This window comes from Silurus aristotelis, assembly GCF_946808225.1.
Source record: "Silurus aristotelis genome assembly, chromosome: 13".
Classification (NCBI taxonomy): Eukaryota; Metazoa; Chordata; class Actinopteri; order Siluriformes; family Siluridae; genus Silurus; species Silurus aristotelis.
Genome location: NC_139586.1, coordinates 13912122 through 13936192, shown reverse-complemented (window position 1 = coordinate 13936192; position 24071 = coordinate 13912122). Strand labels below are relative to the sequence as shown.

The window sequence follows — 24071 nt, the reverse complement described above, 5'->3', positions numbered from 1 at the left end:
CGGATTAGTCAAAGGAACTTGGAAATGAGCATCAGAAAATAATAAGGACATAATCCTCAGTCTTACACACACGCAGTAATACCGGAGGAATGCAGTGGCAGGCTATTCCCAAAATACCGCTATGCTCCTAATGGAAGCGCAACATATTTCACCTGTTACACCGTGTGTAACGTGTCTTTCGTTAAAGCCTTTGTAAAGTACATTAGTGTAGACATTATTTATGTTAAAAATAAAAATATTTGTAAAATTCAGTGGGTGGGGCTTATATATGGGTGCGCTTTATAGTCCGGAAATTACGGTAAGTCTTTCTGCTGTTGTGCTAGACATGTTTGAGGCGATGGAGATCCACAGGGTCATCACCAGATATGTCAAAATAGAAAACTCCTAAAAATAATTACCACACAAAATCTACCCTCTTACAACAAATAATCTTCAAGCAGTATTCTCAACCAAGAAATAGTTTTTGTTGATAAGAATTGTGTTTTCCTGTTGAGCCTGACTTAATTTGAAAGACTGTACTTTACTTAAAATATAAAAAAAAACGACATTTTGTTCTAAATATATTAGTGTTTATTTAATGACAATTGCTTTAACACCAGGGGACAAATTCAAAATCTTCCAAAAGACCAAATTCAATACCACTAGGGACGATCTAAATTTCACTTTGGACCACAACAAAAAAATGGAACATTTTTATATATATGCAGTGATGTTGGATTTTGAATACTGCATGATTTAGATTAAATACATTTCTATACATAAAGTCTAGCTGCTCTATATAAGTCGAACAAGGAAGCCTAAATTCCAGTGTACATCAACGTAGGCGTCTTATGTGTCACATCACTACCTCGCATGGCATGACGGGTGTTTCCTTGTGTACATCCTAAGCCGTAATTATACCATCAGTTGTTGCGACTGCTTAGCTCCAGGTCTATGTGTTAAACCATGAACCATCATGTCTCCTTTTGAACACATGATTCACTGTAGTGTGACTCAGTCTGAGTACACACTGCTGTGACATTGAATGTGCCAGCTAACAATACATTAAATCAGACATCCTCGCTGTGAAGAGTCAGACTGAATGAAGCAATTATTCAGAGACTGTACAGCTTTATTATATGATGGCTGATGAATAACTCAGAATAATGGATAAAATGGTCAGACCAGAAATAAATTACATGACTAGCTTTGTCTCAGATTTCATTCTAATGCATAATCAACTTTAGTCATTTCAGTACCAAGCTTTTAACCAAAAGGTTGACAGGTTAACACATATTTCTGCCAAGACACATGAACCAGCCTATCACTGGGCAGCGTAACACACTTGGATGGAAGTGATGTTTGCCTTTTCTGCATGCAGGAGCTCACAAATGCCAAGATTGCCTAGTGCCTCTCTGATTGATTGTGAATGATTTGCAAAAAGATTAAAAAGATACTTCCCGAAGCCATGATGTGTAACACAATGCCAGATTGTTTATTCATCTAAGAACACATGGTGGTACATATGTGGAAGAGCCACATATGGATATTATGGTAAGGTGTCCACAAATATTTGGCAAAATAGTGTGTAACGGATTTGAGTAGCACAAGTCAGGTTTATTCTTTTCATCTGGCCTTAAATGCAGGCAGCAATGTGAGGAGTGCAGCTTTTCCCTGTGGGTGAGTTCAGGCAACGGGTTTTAGGATGTACGCAGAGAGGATATAAGCCATTAGGGTTCCTACTCTTAGCTTTTCCAGTCCCTCTCAACAGGGAAGTGCCATTGTCATGCAAATCAATAGTTGCTGCTTAAAGCGAGTGGGAGCGAAACCCACTCACATTTCATTTTCTGTGACCAGCTCACATCTCTCTCTATATATTCCTTCCTTACGTTCTCTGCCTCTCTTTTTATCACAGTTGTATTGTTTTCATCACTATGTCATACATTTGTCCTACCACAGTCATTTACCAGGACACTGGCACTCTGTTCTGTGTGTTCTATATATGCTGTGCCACATTCATATACCTATTCACTTATTTCACAAAACTATTGGGAATAAGTTGGACTACTGTACTCTACAAATCAAATCATTTCTGAGAGTACATATTTACCAAAATCAACAAGACAAATGCAGGAAGACACACAAATCCAAAGTCTGACATTAAGAAATATTAGTTAGGTTTAAAAGAAACAAGATTATTATTATCATCACAATCATTATCAGCGCATACATATGTGCATATACAGAGAAATAAAATCAAACCTGATTCGAATTTTTCAAGATTTTCTTAATTATATAAAATTAGTTATGATGCAATAAAGCCACAAATCCAAACAGCCAGCACAAACGCTTTCTAGGGCCAGTCCTAGGTCTATGGTTGGAAGTTTCTCCATGTCTATATTTACAATTTAGTAACTACTTGCAATTAATTCTTATTTACTTTGAAAGTAAATGTAGATAAAATTAGATAAGTAAAAGATGCAGATCAGAAATTTGTGTGGATTTGAGTGGCAAATTTGTTCAGACAATAAATCCGCCTCAGCTTTGTAAAAAAAAAACAATTCTGACCCATTCGTTTCCTTATTTCACATGCGTATCACCTGATGATATGAGCTATAGATGTACTAAATGTTTATTTTTCAGCAACTTTTTCCTGAAGATTACTCACTATTGTGTGTGTCAGTTATCACGATATATTACCATTGAACTTATAAATGTTTAAAAAGAACATATTTTACACCACATGGGCAACTTAGACACTATTAGCCATAGAACCAATGTGCTAGCTTGCTATATGACGAAGTGGCTAATGCTATATTTTTTGAAGTCTTTGTGAATAAATTATTGAGAAATAAATGTATTAAAAAAGATGCTGACACTAAAATCTTTCTTGTGTTGACCATTGACAAATGTGAGCTACTATATATTACAATTTATGGCCATCCAGAATATGAATATCGAATCCTTTTTTAAATATAATATTTTTTGTATTTGTCATCATGCTCTTGCCTTTGTTTTGTTTCTTATTTAGCTTGATCGCACGGAGGTGATTAAGAGCAACTTAAACCCAGTGTTTGCCAAAGTCCTAATGTTGGACTACTATTTTGAGGAGGTGCAGAAGCTACGATTTGAGGTCTATGATATTCATGGAACGCACAGTATTGGCACTCGTGATGATGACTTTCTGGGTGGAATGGAGTGCACACTTGGTCAGGTAAGACACCTGAATTAAAATTTTGACCTTTTCTTTCAAAACGTAACATGTGTTTTTCAATTTCTTTAACAGATTGTGGCTCAGAAAAAAATGGTGAAGCCATTGCTATTAAAATATGGAAAATATGCTGGAAAGTCAAACATTACGGTGAGTTTGCTGTGGAATAATTATTGTGATGGTATACATGCTGCACTATGTGCTTTTGTTACTGTACTAAATTTACTAAGTTGAAATCATAAAACACTTGTTAATTAAAATGAATGAACGACTTGGTGATGTGGGGCAACCCAACCCAAAAAAGCAGTTTCTAGTTTCTATTACTGAGTTTATTTTCCGTAAAACATAACATCCTGACGTGCATTTATTTCAAATATACAAAAGCAATTTACCAACATTAACATCATTATTCATTTAAGAACATCAGGTCAGACTTTAATTTGACTGAAGAACAACACTTTATGTTTCTGTTGCTTCCTGCTCCTTATGCTACTATATCATGCTCAACTTTAACAAATACATTCATAGATTGTAAAAACACAATCATTGGGAGTGTTAAATGAGTTACTGACAGAGAAAGATGGATATAAAGAGAAGGCTAGGAAAAAAAGAACAAACACCATGTGTCAGTGCCGAAACACTGCCAAAATTAAAACGTTACCATCAGAGATGTTATTTTCTGAGACTCCATTAAGGTGTTAATAGATTTGAATGGCTGTACCTGTGTCTGCACCCGGAGCAGGTAAATTACTCCAATTATCAGGCTGTGTGTTCAGCTTGAAAGCTTTCAGGCAGTTATAGAGTAGCATGGACAACATTCCACTGAAATATAAATTCTTCAAATTCAGGAACATGTTACTTTATGTTATCCCTTATGTTATAGAAGTTATAAACAGTCATTTTCTCCTTCACTTGCCCCAATTTTTTCTCCAAATCTGTCCTAAGGACTTCATGTCTTAGTAAATAAGTTATTACTATAGAAACTATAATGTATTTGCTCGACTACATTATTATAAACCTGTGACCAATCTGGCCAACTAGAATTGAAAAATCATCAGTACAGTGGTATTATTGTATACCCAGTGTATAAGGTTTCATAAATGTTTCACTATAAAAAAATAATCATATAATGAATAATAAAATATGAGTAAAACAAATACTGCTGTATAATTGCACACTATTATTTTTTTTACTTCCTGCCATGTGCTGTTCATATTTTGTTGTCAGGCACTATGTGCTTATTCTTTCATGTATGTATTGTGTGGATATGTGTCTTGTCTCTGCCCCTTAACATTCCCTATACACTCTTACTTGAATCCACTTCAGTATGAATTAGTTTGTCTATTTCTGCCTTTCTGTGGCTTCTTCTGTTCTCACAAAGGCGTGTTAATGTTTTTCATGCTATTATAAGCCTTTGGTTTCTGTCCCTACTGTTTGCTAGTTACATGCCTGTTCTTTTTTTTTTTTTTATAGATTTTTATCTGTTTTCTGTTGCCTGACTGTGTTATGACTCCCACTATGGACTTCAGCAGTGATATATTGATTGCCCTTAATAAAAAGCAAGCTGATCTTATATACTTGAGTGCAAAAAAATAATATAAAATAGAGTTAGAAAAAAAACAAACATGCAAATGTTTAGAAGCAACCCAAAACCAGCTGCAATGTTTAATGAAGTGATAATTTATTAGGGCTGAATCTGCAGTTTTAATGAGTTCAAATTTTGACAAAAAATGGGCTGATTGGATATGTTTTTTCTAGACAAGAAGCTAATTAATGGTTCTGACGAATCTAACCTAATCAAACCTGGCAGACGCATTCATTTTACCTTTATTAATTAATTAATTAATTAATTAATTAATTAATTAATTAATTTATTTATTTATTTTTTGCTTATTATCAGACCAGTAACTATTTCTGGCATATCAGGTGCAACGAAACATATATAAAAAAATAAATTTCCTGTTTGTAAAATAATCACGTACTGCTATGGTTTCTTGGGTTATGAGCCAGCTGTGTTTTACACTGATGACCTTTTCTTGTGAAGTTTTTTTAATGAACAATAATGTCAGGCTCTGGTCTGGTCTCCCTGGTTTCTCTAAATTAAATATCACACTGTTTGTAGATTTGTTTGTGCTGACCAAAGTGTTATATTTGTGACCAAAGTGTTAAATAGCTCTATAATTTCTATACCTTGTTTCATGTTGCCCCTGAACATGTTGTTGCCATTGCGTGAAGTGCCAGCAAACATTAAGAGGCAACAATCAAGATGTCTAATAGTTTGACTTGATGAAGTTGGTTTTTATCACAGCTTTCACATGCTCCTTAAATTATCTCATTTAACATGCTTGCTTTTTTCTCCCCAATATTTATTTAAATCATTAGAAACCTACTACATGTTTATCTTATTAAAAATAATACTCAACATCAGATTAATTCAAATTGTGGATTAAGATTCATTCTGAAAGTACACTTTTCCTGCTAACTGCTATCTTTTGCTGCTTCTGAAGTACAATAAACTGCAAAGCTGTTTAATTGAATTCACAATTTTGAATGATCGTTTAGCAATATTAGTACAGCTAAAATTCACATTCAAATATTGATGCACTTGTTCTCTTACATAATTTTATTTGCATTAACAGCTTATTTATGGCTACTTGCATGCTTTAGGGTCTCAACAAAATACAATATTTTTCTGCAAGGAGTTGTTTATTTAACAATTATGAAAGGATTTGTTATTCCTTCCTTGCATGTTATTACTCATTTCATCTGATTTGTACCATGATTGCAGTGTTGTTGCATTTTCTGTATTTCGTAAAATATTAACAATGGTTTCTTGGTTAAATGATTATTGTAAAATCTGTTTTTAGATAGCACCAAAATTGTACCCCCTGACTCATTTAAACATTTTCCTTGTTAAAAGCGTATGTATTTTTGCTTTTAAGAACACTATAAAACAAGGGTCGCCAACTGGCGGACTCCTATCCGAATCCGGACCGCAAGATGCGTCCACCTGGACCGCGAAGCCTTTTCACATAATAAAATAAATAAATGCCGAACGCTATTTTCTACTAAAATCACATTTATATTAGGCACATCAAGGTCAGCTCAGCAAAGCCGTTTGGGTCGTATGGCACCACAGGTCGCTTCTACAGTTACTACTGTATGTTCATCTATGCAGTGATGAAAAAAATCAACTTTCTTAGGGCATCGCCTTCTTCAAGAATAACTAGCAGAAGTTGATGGGAATACAAATTACCTGCTGCTTCACTGCAATTTTAAATGAGCAAAGGAAGCTAAGCAAAGGAAGGGTGCTAGCACTCTTCTGGGCAATTAGAAATGAAATAAAAGCGTTCAAGCATTTTTAGTTAAAGACTCCTGCTATAAATAAACAAACAGATTTGTATTTGTGCATTCTTGAGCTCAATAAAAAAAGAACGAATGCAGCTTTGCTGTACCATAGTGAGTCTTGACTCATCTTTCTATCTAAAAAATTATGCTATGTACAAATCTATACTACAAATCTATACAAACAAAACGGCAATTAATTGCTTCTCTATTTTGATTTAGATTCATGCTGAGGAAATTTCTGGCAACAATGGATACGTCGAGCTCTCGTTTTGTGCCAAAAAGTTGGATGATAAGGTAAGCAAAAGGTTAAAATCCCATTAGTTTGATTTAACAGCTGTGAATGTTTATTATCAATTTTCTGTCTGGGTTTGAATTTTTTACCTTGTATTTCAGGGCTGGTTTAATTTCTAATCCCCCCTCAATCCTCTGGATTCACAATAATTTGGAAAGTTAAACGCGTCTGAGAGGCTTAAATAAAATAATACTCATGAAATAATCAGTGGTGCATAAAGTACAACATTCCTGTACTTAGGTGAATGTAAAACTCCCCTGCTTAAATATGGCTCCAGTAAAATTAAACGTTTTTCTTTTACATTTATACTTGAGTAAAAATACCCAAACTTGCTTTTGTATGTGCCTAAGTAAAAATACTAATCTAAGAACAGCATCTTTTTTAAAATGTAGTGGAGTAAAAATAAAAAAAAAATGATATTACACATTTAAATAAAATGAAATGAAAATAGTCTGAAAAAGTAAATATAGCAAATATATTAAATATAGTAAGCGGGGAAGATGAAATGAAAAAAAAAAAGAAAATATAGCCATGCGTTAAAAATATTGCAATTCACTGAAAAAACTGTATAGTTTTATATTAATTTTGTATTAACTATATATAATCTAAGCATAGCTTCTTAAAAAATGCACAACTAAACATTTAATTGTACTGAATATTGCCAGCATATTGATGGTTATTCTTTTCTGTTCAGATGAACCCCTGTAGTCAGAGTAGAAGCTGGAACTAGAGTTTGGGAGGGGTGGCAGAGCGACATGCGGGTCGGTGGTGGGGGGTCTTCGGCCTTCTTCTCGGTGTGCAAAACAGCTTCTCCTACACATTAGCCCACATAGCCAAGCAGTTCTGCAGGGATCAGTTTGTCCTGCGGTGCTGTCGCTGTGTACACAAACCCCTCTATTTCCCTTCCTCCCACTCATCTCATCTCTCATCCCTCACTTCACTTCCTGCTCTCTCCTATTTCCATTTTTCTGTTTGTTTCCCTTTCCCATGCTTTTTCTGCCTGCTTTTTTCGCGTTTCATTTTTGATTTCCCCGAGGCTCTGCTTGCATGGAGTGATAAGCGGCGAACATTTTAGCTCTCGTTTTGTGTGAATCTCAAATGAAACATGCCGACAACATGTTGATATCCATGCGAGATCATTGATCACCCTGAGCTCCTGAGTGACAGTGTCTAGCCAAGAGATGGCGTTTGGAGATGGTGTTTGAAATTAGTACGCTCACACTGTTTAACTGTAGCAGTAGCTTAGATTAAATGCACCTTCAGGCGGAGATTTCCGCTGCCGATGTGGACTGTTGCTCACTCTTAAACTTCTCTAATTCCAGATCCGCTTAGTCTCACCAGCAGGTATCCATCTCATCATAAAGTGGAGTTTGTCACGGCCTGATTCGCTGCTGGAGGCAGTGCAGTATTTCAGACCCTGTGGAGTCGTGGATATGCTGCTTGACACTACATTACATACTCATAAATTCATGCAGATGTGAAGCTGCTGCGTGTTATTACTTGATTTCTTTTTGAAAAGTCTTAGATTTTTAGGAAGGTTTAATTTGATATGCTAATAATGAATTTTTTTTTGTGAGGAAACCTTAATGCTTATTCATTGACTCTCAACTTTGTTATGGATATAATGATACTAAAGGTAGGGGGTTTACTGTCACAGATCACATTGATCATCTTATGTTATGAATTTAATCAAGTCAAAATAGCAAGTACATAGAGCAGAGGTTGAACGTAACAGAAATCATTTACATTACTTCACTAAAGTCTGTTTTTTCTGGTCTGTCTTTTGAGGTTGGTGCAGTTGTAGACAATGAGAAGTGCAAATTCACTGCTTAAATATAACTTTAGGAAAAGTATAAGTTCTCCCTGAGTAAAAGTACAAATGTACTCGCTTTTAAATAGACTTCAAAAGTATCAAAAGTAAAAGTACTGATCTACATGAACTATGATTTTATCTTTTATGCAATTGACTGTTACATTCTCCTGCACATCATACCTTTTTAGGGAGAGAGATTTCTTGTCTTACAGACACACAGTGAGAGAAATCTTACTCCACACAAACACTCACCAGAACTGTGGGGTTACGCCTGTGGTTTCACGACCGGTTCTCATTTAACACAGTTTATGGATTTACTTCAAAGTAGCGTTTTTTTGAAAGGTAGTGAAATAAAAATAATGCAGAAATATTGTTTGATAAAGTACAGATACATGAAAAATATACTTAAATGCAATAATGTAAAGTAAAAAATAGTGATTTGGACAGACAAATAAAAAGTTTGACCAGATGTAAGAAGTAAAACTATGCTTTAATCTTGGTGGTAATTGAGCAGGAGTACAAGTATTACCTTTTTGAATAATACAAGAAAAGTATAAAAAAGATACTTAAATAACTGACAAGTTTTCTGCCTCAGTTTATCATGTAGCCAGTGTAGAACTTTACGCTGTTTCTCAGCTTTCGCTAAACCAGTATTTCTCCTGAGGCTTGGAGTTTTTATTGTATCGCATTATACAACATTTATCTGTAGTCTGTGGCTTGTTCATTAGGAGTGATTTGCCATTTTTATCTTCCCTGGTCAATTCCATTTATTTAGCCATGTTTTATGCCATCGATGATGCAGCTAAAAATAACTCTGCTGACTGAGACGACTGAGATTAGCCGTAAATGACTCACACCTACAATGTAATTCAAGTAGTGTAATGTAAGTCCGAAGAAACATGAAACGAGCCAAATAGCTTCATGCATCAGGGCAGAGGATAAAGATTGCCAAATGTCTAGACAAAGTAATGACTGAGCCATAATTATTAGACAGGATCTGTCTATTCAAATGACTGAGTAACTCATTACTTACACTTCTGAGGCTAAAACCTCACAATTGTCACTTCCCTGTTTTTTGAAAGTTGGTCTTGTGCCCCTGCATCTGATTTAAATTTCATAGCGGTTCTTTGGTTTAATCGACTCTGGATGCTTGTTTGCAAAAACCTCTTCACACCTTAGAAACCACTTTGGTGCAATTAAAATAATGTGTTTTTGAGAACATGGTGTGAATATTACGCTTTAAAAGCTTATAGTTGAGAAGAAAAAAAGTTGAAGAGGATTCTCCACTAACAATGCTATTAGAAACCTAATGATAATTCGGTACTACGAATGACAAATTACCTTCCATATGGAAGATAAAGCTGGAATACAGTATAATATTATCTTAAATGCTTGCCAAAAGATTAAATATTCCTTATATTCTTTGCTGAGTTTTTGGACAATTTCTTCTCCTTTGCAGTTGCTTATTTTAGGAGACATTTCTGCTCACCACAGTTGCAATTTAAGATGGTTATTTAAGATTTTGTAGTCAGTTTGGACCAGTCAAGCATTCTTCAAACATTGCTGTGTTTTGCTGTGGTCTCGTGTACTGTTTATAAAAAAAAAATGCTTTTCTGTTCACCATTGTTTGAGTTTTTGTTGCCTTTCCATCCGCTTGAATCTGCTGTTGTTCTAGATGTTTTTCTATAAAGGCATATATGTAAAGAGGCAGAACGTAATCATGGACAAGCAATGTTTATTTTAATAAGGGCAGACAAAATATCATCATTAGCATTATTCCCGGCCTGGGTATTGTTGGGCATTAAAGCCCAAGAGGTTTTTGAAATGCTCATTTCAGCTCATCCAGCACCAACAATTATGCCATGGTCAAAATCATTCTGTATTTTGTAAATATATAACTCTTGACCTGTATCAGCATGACTGCTTTGCTGCCCCATAATTGACTAATTGAAGAACTGCATGAATGAGCATTTGTTCGTCAGAAATAAGTTATTTGGGATATCTTTTAGGCTGAAAAATTACATTTATTTTTGTTTCTTTTCCAAAACTCCAACCCCAAGTTCAATCTTCTTTATTAGTTGGACTCTGGATTAGAAGATCAAAAGTTAAAATCCTACCATAACCAAGCTGCCACTGCTGGGCCCTTGAGCCCTCAACTGCTCAGTTTTAAGGGAATCTTACAAATATGGTCTGTTTAAAGAAAGAGATCTTTATTAATGAATTAGTATTAATGTTGTCATGTGATATCACTTAAGTAGTCTGGTATTTAATATAATCTTCGGAAATAGCAAATGTATCAGAAAAGTTCTCTTTAAGGATTTTTTAAATGCCTACTTGTCCTAGCTTACTATGTAGACCTTTGATTTACTTGCTTCAATTAAAAATAGAAAGCAGAAATTCTACTTAGAATGCTGCTTGAAAGACAAATGCATCATTGTAGGGTCCAGAATTCAAGGACTTTACAAATAAGTGAAGCATGGAGATTAAATGTGGACAAATCGCTCAACCAAATTGCTTGGCTCTCATGCAGACCTGTTACCTTGACAACCCAATCCAGACCTGAATCTCTCTCTGGCTTAACATGGAAAAAGGGGCATTAAAACAGTGCATCAAAATTAGTCATTTGGACTTTCTGATATTTTGCCCTCCCTCCTTCCGTCCCTCCCTCCCTCCCTTCCTCTCCTGTGTCCTCTGTCACCCTGAACAATCCATTGCCCTCGGCTGGCAACTAGCCATGACACAAAGATAAATGTTAAATGATTGTTTTCCTGTCCCTTTTCTGATTCGATTGGTCTCAGCTGTGATAGAAAACAGCAGCAGTACACCAGGAACTAAACCACAGAGAATAAGATTTAATTTAGTTTCCTGCTACATGAGGCCTCACCTGAGGAGTGATTACTTATTGTGCAATTGTATTTGATTGTTTAAATTCATTAAATTTTAGTACACTTTATTTCATTTTCACCACTCAGTTCTATAATGTGTAGGAACTCTGAGCCATTTGTATTTGATTTTTCGATTAATTTGACATTATTTATTTACTTATTGTTATACTTACAAATTTATTGGTTTTAAATTTACACTGGATATATAAAGTCTACACATCTTTGTTACAATAGAAGTTTTTTTGTGATGTAAATTATTTAATTCAAGATAAATCAAGATAAAGATAGAGGTTTTATTATTCTCAGTGTGAAATAACAATGTTGTTAGAGAAGAGAAGAAAAGAGTGCAGGCAGGGAGGAGTGGGTGGAGAAGAGTGACAGGAGTGATTTGTGATAGTCAAGTCAAGTCAAGTCAAGTCAAGTTTATTTGTATAGCGCTTTTCACAACAGACATTGTCTCAAAGCAGCTTTACAGAAAACAACAGTGAAGGTGAATGGTGTGCGTTTGTCCCTGATGAGCAAGCCGTGGCGACAGTGGCAAGGAAAAACTCCCTTAGATGATATGAGGAAGAAACCTTGAGAGGAACCAGACTCAAAGGGGAACCCATCCTCATATGGGTGACATCAAGAGTTTGGTCATAAATCTTTCAACAATACAGAACAATTTGTGATCATCATAGATCCAGCATCAGCTTCTCCATGCCAGGGCCTTTAAACACTCGGCATCTACTTCTCCATGATCATCCATAGGTCCATAGTGATAGAAAAATATCTGCGAGAGTGAAGGGGAAAGTTTATAGGACTGTCGTGAGACCTGTGATGTTGTATGGTTAAGAGACAATGGTATTGACTAAAAGACAGAAGGTGGATCTGGAGGGAGCAGAGCTGAAGATGTTGAGGTTTTTGTTGGGAGTGACGAGGATGGACAGGATTAGAAATGAGTTTATTAGAGGGACAGCGCATGTAGGACGTTTTGGAGACAAGTAGAGGGAGGCGAGATTGAGATGGTTTGGACATGTGCAGAGGAGGGACATGGGGTATATCAGTAGGCGAATGCTGAGGATGGAGCCACCAGGAAGGAAGACCAAAAGAGTAGGTTCATGGATGTGGTGAGGGAAGACATGCAGGTAGTTGGTTTGGAAAAGGCAGATGTAGAGGACAAGGAGGTATGGAGACGGATGATCTGCTGTGGTGACCCCCTAATGGGAGCAGACGAAAGAAGAAGTGTGAAATAACAATGTATTAAAAATGAATAAATACTTAAACTTGCATAACCTTTTATTTCATATACACTTTTTATTTTTTATTTTCATTATTTAATTTTTTTTTACCACTTACTTCTATTCTAACTGAAGCCACATTGATGTGTGCGTCCTGTAGGATCTCTTCAGCAAATCCGACCCATTTTTAGAGATTTATCGTGTAAATGATGATGACACAGAGCAACTCGTACACAGAACAGAAGTAAGTTGTGTGTCTTCACTAAACAAGAATTTGTTATTATTCCTGTTCTTCCTGTGTTTACTGCTTTCTTTTCACGTTTTGATACTGTTCACAGGTGATCAAGAACAACCTGAACCCTGTGTGGCAGCCGTTTAAAGTCTCCCTCATTTCCCTGTGCAGCTGCGACGAGGAGAGAAAGTTAAAGGTGCATGAGTGAATGAGACAAAACAAGACACGAGTGAGTCGTAAGAAAAAAAAAACTGAAATAATTGCCTTGGGTGTTGACCCGCAGTGCCTGGTGTGGGACTATGACTCGAGAGGAAAGCATGACTTCATTGGCGAGTTTTATTCCACGTTCAAAGAGATGCAGCAAGCTTCAGGAGGAAACAAGGTCAGTGAGAGACACTGCAGTGTTGTGCATCCGATATGAACCACTTTTCTTCCAGAGAGACTTGAGAAGGCAAAAGAAGTGGTGTGTGTGTAAATGTATACAGTATATTAACGTAATCAAACAGACGTTTCTAACGAAAATCAATAAATATTGAAAAGATCAAAAGATCAGTAAACAGGATTTAAACATCATCAATATATGGTATGACAAAATATTGATTGGTTTGCTCATCAGGGATAAATACACATAGTTCACCTTAACTGTTAAATTCTATAAAGCTGCTTTGAGACAATGTCTGTTGTCTACCTGCTTAATATTGTGTGCCTTCTCAAGCAAATTTGAGCTACAGAAGCTTGTCTGTTGGACTGGACCAAATGGACCAGCCTTCTCTCCCCACGTGCATAAATAAGCCTTGACTCTGTCACTGGTTCAACAATGTTCCTTCCTTGGACCACTTTTGATAATGTAGATACTGACCACTGCAGACTGGAAACTCCCCACATGAGCTGCAGTTTTGGAGATGCTCTGACCCAGTAATCTAGCCAACACAATTTGGCCCTTGTCAAACTCACATCCTTATGCTTGCCCATTTTTCCTCTTCTAACACATCAACTTTGAGGACAAATGTTAACTTGCTGCCTAATATATTCCACCCACTAACAGGTGCCATGATGATAAGTTAATCGATGTTATTCACTCACCCTTCTTAATGCTTTAACAAAACAAACCAGTGTTTAATACAAAACACAATGTTTTAGCTGAAGAAATAAAAAATATTTAGATGATGAAGTTTGTGCTTCTAAGAACTATCTGAGCCTTTTTCTTCACTTATGCTTCTCAAGGTCACATGGGACTGTGTGAACCCAAAGTACAAACTAAAAAAGAAGAACTACAAGAACTCTGGTCTGGTTTTCCTTACCGATCTGAAGGTAAGAAGCAGGAGTGCTGCAAATCCATCAGATCTCAATGCAGTATGTGTGGTATACCAAAGGAATGTGTTTTGTGTGTGTGTGTGTTTGTGTGTGTGTGTGTGTGTGTGTGTGTGTGTGTGTGTGTGTGTGTGTGTGTGTGTGTGTGTGTGTGTGTGCAGTGAATGTGATAGCCTGAGACACAGCACAGGAGTGTGTGTGTGTGTGTGTGTGTGTAGTGAATGGGTCAGCGCCTGGGATACAAAACAGGAGTGTGTGTGTGAGTGTGTCTGTGTGTGTGTGTGTGTGTGTGTGTGTGTGTGTGTGTGTGTGTGTGTGTGTGTGTGTGTGTGTGCAGTGAATGTGATAGCCTGAGACACAGCACAGGAGTGTGTGTGTGTGTGCGTGTAGTGAATGGGTCAGCACCTGGGATACAGAACAGGAGTGTGTGTGTGTGTGTGTGTGTGTGTAGTGAATGGGTCAGCCTGAGATACAGAACAGGAGAACCATTAAAATAAATGGTGTGTGTGTGTGTGTGTGTGTGTGTGTGTGTGTGTGTGTGTGTGTGTGTGTGTGTGTATATGTGTGTGTGTTTGCGTGTGAGTGTGTCTACCTGTAACACAGCACAGAGATGTGTAAATGATGTTCTCATTGATAAGTGTCTGTTCCAAAAACCATGCTTTTAAAGGTAATGCTTTTCCATCATATCGTTCTACTGATGCTGGTTTTGGATTCACTGAGAAAGAAATCAGTACATTATTTTGTGTGGGTTGTTGTCAGATGAAGAGAAAAAAAAAAAGATTTTTTTATGCATCTTTATGCAATCTTTAGTCTTTATGTATACTCCTCTGCTTTCTTTACAAATTTGAGCACTAATTCTGTGTTTAATAATACATCTCAGAATTATGAGTTTCTAACTGTTAAACAATTAAAAGCTGAAATTATATAACTAATAGACTGACTGCTGTGCATATTTAAAATCATGTATTGTGAATGGTTATTCATACTGTAACACAGACTGTAACACAGTTACTCTTTTATTTTACACTTTAATGGTCATAAGAAATGTAAGTTAGGCAAATTATTTTATAATAATTTTATGTTTTGAACAATAATAATTAATCCAGAATAGCACAATATACTGTTGTATGGCATTCTAATAATATTTTAATTTCCTTACATAAAAAATGATTTTAAATGCATTATTGAAACTATCATAAACAAAACAGATAAATGGTGTAAAACGTGAGGTATAGGACTGTATTTAAGACTGCTATCATCAACCTAAGAAATTTACAGCATTTGGCAGTTTCCCTTATCCAGAGCTACTTTACTCAAGTAAGCAACGGAAGGCTTTTTGCCCAAGAAGGTGACCTTCCAATCAGTCGTCCAACAACTTTGAGCTTTTAGACAATGTCCATTGTGAAATATATATATATATATATATATATATATATATATATATATATATATATATATATATATATATATATATATATATATATATATATATGTATATATATATGTATATATATATATATATATATATATATATATATATATATATATATATATATATATATATATATATATATATATAATATTAGTATAAATAGTATAAATATAAATAAACTAGAACTTGAACTTAACCATCGAATAAACAAAGACAAATCCAAAACCAGGACTAGTGTAGATGGAGACAAGATTGCATTTTAATGGGGTTGTGTCAAAGTTAATTCATAATAACTGCCTGTACTTGCATACTCCCTTCGATTTGATACAGTTGCCTTCATTTGTGCACTGTGACAATAATTTAATTTTACATACTTGTGGTAGGCAATTATAAGTTACACAAGATTTAGACTTTGCACTGAAGAGCAGTATTCATGGATGATATCTACTCTTGAACAAGGAACTGTAAGTGATTTACAAAGTGTGCTACTAAGAACGCTCAAACTAATATAATACAAGAGAGGGATCATTAGACATAGAAGTTTATTTCCTCAATTATATCCAAAACTTTAGAAAAGGTCAACATGATTGTCTTGGTTGTAATAGAGTATTATCCTTATTATTTTTCTCTACAAGATTCTGAATAATAAACTGATAGATCAGGGGGTGAAATATCATGTATATTAAATTGTACTGTAAACTATGACTGAATGTTTTATAATACCAGCTATTTGTACTAAAATAGTGCTTATATATTAAGTGTAAAAAAAAAAATTAAACATCATCAAATGGAGAGGCTGTGAAGGTTTAAAAAAATCCTTAAACATACAGTTTTTATAAGCTAATACAGTAACATACTATGTTGGTTCAAGAAACAACTGCATCAATTCTTTACAAACTTTATTTTATATTAGTGAATAGTACAGGACTGAACAGCATGTTTGAACTACAGAGAGCTGCACAACTTCAGACATGCACCCTTGAGACCCAAATCGGTGTCAATTTGAAACATAGCGGCAGGTGGAAAAAAGTCAGTTAAAAGTGCAAAGTCTGAAAAATATGGAAAAATAATTCTGTGACCTTTTCCCAGTTGCTGAATTTTTGTTCTATTTTGTTTCCTTTTCTATTTGTTAGTAGTCGACATAATACCCTATTCTGTACTTCAATAAAGTAAAAATGCGTAAATGTGTTTCACTGAAAGTTCTCCTTTTACATTTTTACTTGAGTGAAAGCAAACCCAGCCATTATGGATGCACAAGCCAGTGCACTCTTAGTGCCGGTCCCAAGCCCGGGTAAATGTGGAGGGTTGCGTTAGGAAGGGCATTCAGCGTAAAACATGTGCCAAATCAAATATGCGGATCACAAATGAGAATTTCATACCGGATCGGTCGAGGCCTGGGTTAACAACGGCCACCACAGGTATCGTTAGCCGACAGGGTACAGGTGGAAATTGGGCTACTGTTGGCCAAAGGAGGAGAAGGAGAGGAGGAAGATGTCTACAGCGATGGCAGGGAAAGGAGAAGTGCAGGAGAGTAGAGGTTAGGGTTGGTACTTTAAATGTTGGTACTATGACGGGTAAAGGGAGAGAGGTAGCTGATATAATGAAGAGGAGAAAGGTAGATATGTTGTGTGTTCAGGAGACCAAGTGGAAAGGGAGTAAGGCCAGGAACATTGGAGGTGGGTTTAAACTGTTTTATTATGGTGTGGATGAAAAGAGAAATGGTGTAGGGATGATTCTGAAGGAAGAGTACAGTAAGAGTGTAGTGAAGAGAGTTTCTGATAGGGTGATGATCATGAAGGTGGAAGTTGAAAGGATGATGATAAATGTCATCAGTGCCTATGCTCTACAAGTTGGCTGTGAGATGGAGGAGAAGGAAAGATTCTGAAGTGAATTAGATGAAGTGGTATATGGGGTACCTAGGAAAGAACAATTGGTGATTGGGGCAGACTTTAATGGACATGTAGGTGAAGGGAACAGAGGTGATGAGGAGGTGATGGGTAGGTATGGTTTTAAGGAGAGGAATGTGGAAGGGCAGATGGTGGTAGATTTTCCTAAATGGATGGAAATGGCAGTGGTGAACACTTATTTTAAGAAGAAGAAGGATCATAGGGTGACATATAAGAGTGGAGGAAGGTGCACACAGGTGGACAATGTGCTATGCAGGAGATGCAACCTGAAGGAGATTGGAGACTGTAAGGGTTTTGGCAGGGGACAGTGTAGCTAGACAGCATCGGATGGTGGTCTGTAGGATGGTTTTGGAGGTGAAGAAGAAGAGGATGAGAGTGAGGACTGAAAGATGAATAAGATGGTGGAAACTGAAGGAGGAAGAGTGTAGTGTGAGGTTCAGGGAAGAGGTCAGACAGGGGCTCGGTGGTGGTGAAGAGGTGCTGGATGATTGGGCAACTACTGCAGGAGTGATGAGGGAGGCAGCTAGAAAAGTACTTGGTGTGACATCTGGAAATAGAAAGCAAGACAAGGAGACATGGTGGTGGAATGAGGAAGTGCAGGGGAGCATAAGGAGAAAGAGGTTGGCAAAACAGAAGTGGGATAGACAGAGTGATGAGAAAAGTAGGCAGGAGTACAAGGAGATGCGGCAGCAGGTAAAAAGGGATGTGGCGAAAGCCAAGGAAAAGGCATATGAGGAGCTGTATGAGAGGTTGGACACTAAGGAAGGAGAAAAGGATTTATACCGATTGGCCAGGCAGAGGGACCGAGCTGGGAAGGATGTGCTGCAAGTTAGAGCAATAAAGGATGGAGAGGGAAATGCATTATTTGCTTTGAGGATGTTGATGGAGAAGTATAGAGAAGGACAGAAGGAATTGCATTGTGTTTTTGTGGATTTAGAGAAAGCGTACAACAGAGTGCCAAGAGAAGAGTTGTGGTATTGTATGAGGAAGTCAGGTGTGTCAGAGAAGTATGTGAGGGTGGTGCAGGACATGTATGTGGACAGTGTGACGGCAGTGAAGTGTGCAGTAGGAAAGACAGACTGGTTCAGGGTGAAGGTTGGACTGCATCAAGGATCGGCCCTGAGCCCTTTCCTGTTTGCAGTGGTGATGGACAGGTTGACGGACAAGGTCAGACAGGAGTCTCCCTGGACTATGATGTTTGCAGATGATATTGTGATTTGTGGTGAGAGTAGGGAGCAGGTTGAGAAGCCTAGAGAGGTGGAGATATGCGCTGGAGAGAAGGGGAATGAAAGTCAGTAGGAGTAAGACAGAGTACATGTGTGTGAATAAGAGGGAGGGCAGTGGAGTGATGCAGTTGCAGGGAAAAGAGGTGGAGAAGGTGGAGGAGTTCAGGTACCTAGGGTCAACAGTGCAAAGTAATGGAGAGTGTGTTAGGGAAGTAATAAAAAGAGTGCAGGCAGGGTGAAGTGGGTGGAAAAGAGTAACAGGAGTGATTTGTGATAGTAGGGTATCTGCAAGAATGAAAGGGAAAGTTTATAGGACTGTGGTGAGACCTGCGATGTTGTATGGCTTAGAGACAGTGGCATTGAGTAAAAGACAGGAGGTGGAGCTGGAGGTAGCAGAGCTGAAGATGTTGAGGTTTTCGTTGGGAGTGACGAGGATGGACAAGATTAGAAATAAGTTTATTAGAGGGACAGCGCATGTAGGATGTTTTGGTGACAAGGTGAGGGAGGCGAGATTGAGATGGTTTGGACATGTGCAGAGGAGGGACATGAATTATATTGGTAGAAGAATGCTGAGGATGGAGCCACCAGGTAGGAGGAAAAGAGGAAGGCCAAGGAGAAGGTTCATGGATGTGGTGAGGAAAGACATGCAGGTAGTTGGTGTAAAAGAGGCAGATGTAGAGGACAGGGTGGTATGGAGACGGATGATCCGCTGTGGCGACCCCTAATGGGAGCAGTCGAAAGAAGAAGAAGACTTGAGTGAAAGCACAAATGCCTTCTAATGGACTTGAGAATCAAGATTAAAATGACTGGTCTATGAGAAACATTTTAATCACTGTTGCAATTCAGTGTTTCATTAACCTGCACATCATAACATTTTAAGTAGAGAATTTTCTATGTAACAGACACACAGTGAGAGAACTCTTACTCCACACACTCTCACTAGAACTGTGTTGATATGCCTGTGGTCTCACAGCAGGTTCTTATTGAACACAATTTATATCTATACTTAAAAATAGTAACTAACAGCATTTTTCATTTGTTAGATAAAAAAGTGATATTGTGTAGTAAAGTTAAAGCTTCCTGAAATTACAGTGACACAATAAATTTTTACTGTTCTGCACTACTGTTTGTGTTGTTTTTGAGATGTAGTTGGGGTGGAAATATTGCTGAAATTTTGCGAACCTGTGCACCAGTAAAAAATCTGGAAGTCTATCTAATTCTAAATTCTAAATTTAATCTAATATCTAAATCTAATTAAAATAAAGTTTAATGCTTAATTTGTATGTTTTAAGGCAAAATGGAAAACTAAGGCATACAATGTATGGAATTGTGTTTATTGTTACAATGATGGTTTTTCTCTATAAAGGGTTGATGATTCATGAAGGATCAAATAAATAAATTAGATGTCAATTTTAACCATGGTTTATATCAGATATGCCCTACTCAGTGCCTATGGGCCAATAATGGCCTGTGGTAACTTTTGATTTGGCACTTTATGCTATACTACTATAATTGCAGTAAAATGGATTCCTATCTCTTTGCTGTTCTTCTTACCAGATCATTGTGTTCTGAGATTTATGCTGAGCTCTCTGTTTTACAGCTTCACAGAGTTTATTCTTTCCTGGATTACATCATGGGAGGATGCCAGATACACTTTACAGTAAGTACCATGCCAAATGCAAATGCAACCATGTTCCTAAACAACGAGGAATCAATTGTCTGCTTTGCTAATGCATGCACATTTCTGCACGCCTGTCCTATTCTACATAGGCTTTTCCCATCATACTGACGAAATACTCGCTACATCACCTTGTCAGATCATCTTGGCTGCACTTTGTTTTTATACAGAGTGGAAAAGTGAATCATTGTTGCTTGAAAATGTCTTGCTAGAGGCAATGGCATGAACAAATTAAAATTTCTCAGTCCCCAGACTGTCAATGTCAACCATGCTAGAAGGATAACAATCAAGATAAATAATAATAAACACAGATTAATGAGTTCATTTTAATGTGAATATTCATGGGCTACATGTGGGTAAAATAAAATAAAATAATTAGTTCTAATATGTTGCTGCCTTTCAGCTCCAGGGCTCCTGGTTCAATCCTAAAATTAGGTTACTGTCCTTGTGGAGTTTACTCCATCATGTCATATTCCTGTATTTGTGTGTATTTACTCCAGGTTCCCCTACCTCCTAAAAACCATAAATTGACAGAGGATAGGCTAAGGATCAACCAAGGGCTTGTTCAGGATAAAGCTTTTTAAGATGAACTAATAATTTATATTCGTTTATAACCATACTGTTAGAGAAATCTTGATTCAGACTGGTTAGCAAGTTCAAGGCAATTTACATAAATGCACTATTAATATTAATTTATATGCAAGACATTCAACTTATAATTATTATGTTCAATAATACCCATGTAAGATGCCCTTTTGAGGCAAGGGCTGAGGGAATGGCAACTCCACGCCCATGTGGCAGAGCAGATCCGGGAGAGATTTTACACCTAAAGGACCTAAAGGACTCGCCACCTCTCAGCAGGAACCTAGAGCTGCACCAGGAAATCTTCACCAGGAGCTCTAGGCTCACCAGAGGTCAGTCTTGAGAGACTGATACCCTTAAGAGACTACCTGGCAGCCTGAGGAAGCTCTGCCAGATGTGTCTCTGGGCTTGCGTGGTGGTAGCTCAGTGGTTTAAGTGTTGGACTTTGGATCGAAAGGTCACAGGTTCAAATCCCACCTCCACCATGCTTCTTGGCTCTTGAGCAAGGCTCCTAACTCTCCACTGTTTAGTTGTAAGTCTCTCTGAATAAGGGCGTCTGCCAACTCCGGTAAATGTCCTGCATACTGTAGACAGAGGCTTTATGATTCAGTTTGGGTCTCATCTGCCCTGGTTCAACAGGGTGTGACCCACCCTGGTGGGACCCGAGCAGGCTATAGCCATGGAACGAGAAGAAGACACTCTCTTGAGACAGCCGGTACTTCATAGTTCCCAAAAAGGACGGGGGTTGCATGATATATTAGATCTACGTCCGAAGACTGGTTTGTCACAATAGATCTGAAGGATGCATATTTCCATGTATCCATCCTTCCTTCTCACAGGAAGTTCCTGAGGTTCGCTTTTGCTGGCGAAGTTTACCAATACAAGGTCCTTCTGTTCGGTCTTGCCCTCTCACCCGCACCTTCACAAAGTCCCTCTGAGACTCCTAAACTATATCGACAGTTGGTAGATTTAAGCTTAATCAGAGCACTTAGTGGTCCGGCATTGGGATGTTGTTCTCCCTCACATGAAGGAATTGAGTTTAAGGCTGGACGTCAAAAAGAGTGTGTTTCTTTACTACAGGGAACCACTTACTTAGGTATTGTGTGGGATTCGATCCTTATACGTGCGCAGTAGTCTCCTGCCCGCATTGCATCTATCGTTCTGGCAGTCAGGAGGGTGAAAAAAGGCCAGTCACTCTCTGTTAAGCTGTTTCAGGGACTGCTGGGGCTGATAGCAGCAGCATCCAATGTGGTTCCACTTGCCCTCTTGCATATGAGACCTCTTCAGTGATGGCTCAGGACCCGAGGGTTCTCTCAGAGGGGAAATCCACTCCATACAATCAAGGTCACGTGGCAAGCCCTACTTGCCTTAGATGTGTAGAAAGATCCCAGGTTCCTGTCTCAGGGCCCACTCTGCCCAAGGTCTTTGGAGAGGGCCCCATCTGCTCTAGCACATTAATTAGCTAGAGATGCTGGCCATGCTTCTAGCCTTGAAGCACTTTCCTCCGACCTCAGAGGCCATCATGTGTTGGTCTGTTTGGACATCTCGGTGGTCTCCAATATCAACCACCCAGGAGCCTGCGCTTGTGCCTCTTGTACAAGCTGGCACATCAGATCCTCCTGTGGGTCCAGGGGAAGCTGCTGTCCTTGAGGTCAGCGTATATCCCATGCCATCTCACCATGGCACAGGTGTGGCCGAGGCTGTGCCTGTAGGCCTTCCCTCCTGTCATGTTGCTCCCTGGAGTTCTGGAGAGAGATTGCTGGGATGGATCCGTCTCCTCCTGGTGACCCCCTGGTGGCCAGGCAGACCATGGTTTGTGGACCTGAAAGCCCTTCTCGAACACCCTCTCTGGGAGAGTCCTCTCAGGAGGGATCTTCTCTCTCAGGTAGGGGGCACAACAGTCCATCCCTGCACAGAGCTGTGGAGACTGTGGCTGTGGCCCCTTTTTTTAAATTATTGTAGCATTAGAATCCTTAAACTTTAGACATTTGTTTTCAGACTGATGACTCATGAATATTTGTCTTGTGAGTAGAATCAAAAGATTTGAGTCACATGGATAAATATAAATTACTGCTGCTAATAACAACTAGCTAACGGCTTTCATTGTTTCATGGACGCTTCAAATGATGATGTGTGACCTGTCATTCTTATAAAAAGAGAGAATTGCAGTGATGTAAAAGGAAAAAGGCAGGGAGGTGGTAGCCTAGCGATTAAGGCATTGGGCTTTTGATCTTGGTCATACCAGATTGCCACTCTTGGGCCATTGAGCAAGTCCCCCTAACCCCCCATGGGTGCTCAGTTGTGGGAATGGAATAAAGTATTCATTCGTGCCTTGGATAGTCCCAAGCCTGACTGTGAAACTAGGGGTGAGCATTGGGCTAGCAACCCGAACTTATAACAAAACTGTTATGGAAACAGAAAGACACCCATCAGACACTTGCTGCCATATGCACCTCATGGCATGGGAGGGAAATAAAAAAAGGAATAAAATAAAATGGGTGAAAATGTGCTGTTAACAGTCACTGCACATCCTTATTATTGTTGTTTTCTTGTTACATCATTAAATTATGGAGGTGCATATATTTACTTAAAGCGGTGCAACTATTGCATAGCATGTTTGAGCATTAGTTTTGGAAATGTTGCCTTTACGTTTTACAGTCAAACAATTTTAATATTACTTTGAATTGTTCACATGAACAGCATTGCATTTTCACATTTATAGCAACAGATGTATTTTTAGCAACACCTTTCATGCGGCTCCACTGAAGGGCTGCCGTCTGACGGCTGACTAATTGGGCTTTTCTGAGACAGACTCTGTTACATACACTGCGAGACGGTTTTCCTGCAGCAACACTCACTCATTAGAAAGTATTTACTGATCTTGAGGTTTAAAATAGGACCTGGCAGTGACTTCCTGTTTCACTTTATATTCTGAACGTTAACAGTGTGTCTGAT

General features: G+C 38.0%; 1 protein-coding gene across 1 annotated transcript in view; it reads left to right on the top strand.

Moving 5' to 3' along the window:
* The window catches only part of cpne7 (copine VII), a 60179-nt gene that overhangs the window by 10791 nt on the left and 25317 nt on the right, over positions 1 to 24071 (top strand). Inside the window, exons 3-10 of the mRNA XM_083558539.1 lie at positions 3011 to 3193; positions 3266 to 3340; positions 6758 to 6832; positions 12909 to 12992; positions 13087 to 13176; positions 13264 to 13362; positions 14205 to 14291; positions 20457 to 20516. Coding sequence (XP_083414665.1) covers positions 3011 to 3193; positions 3266 to 3340; positions 6758 to 6832; positions 12909 to 12992; positions 13087 to 13176; positions 13264 to 13362; positions 14205 to 14291; positions 20457 to 20516 — 753 coding nt within the window. The remainder of the gene's footprint in view (positions 1 to 3010; positions 3194 to 3265; positions 3341 to 6757; positions 6833 to 12908; positions 12993 to 13086; positions 13177 to 13263; positions 13363 to 14204; positions 14292 to 20456; positions 20517 to 24071) is intronic.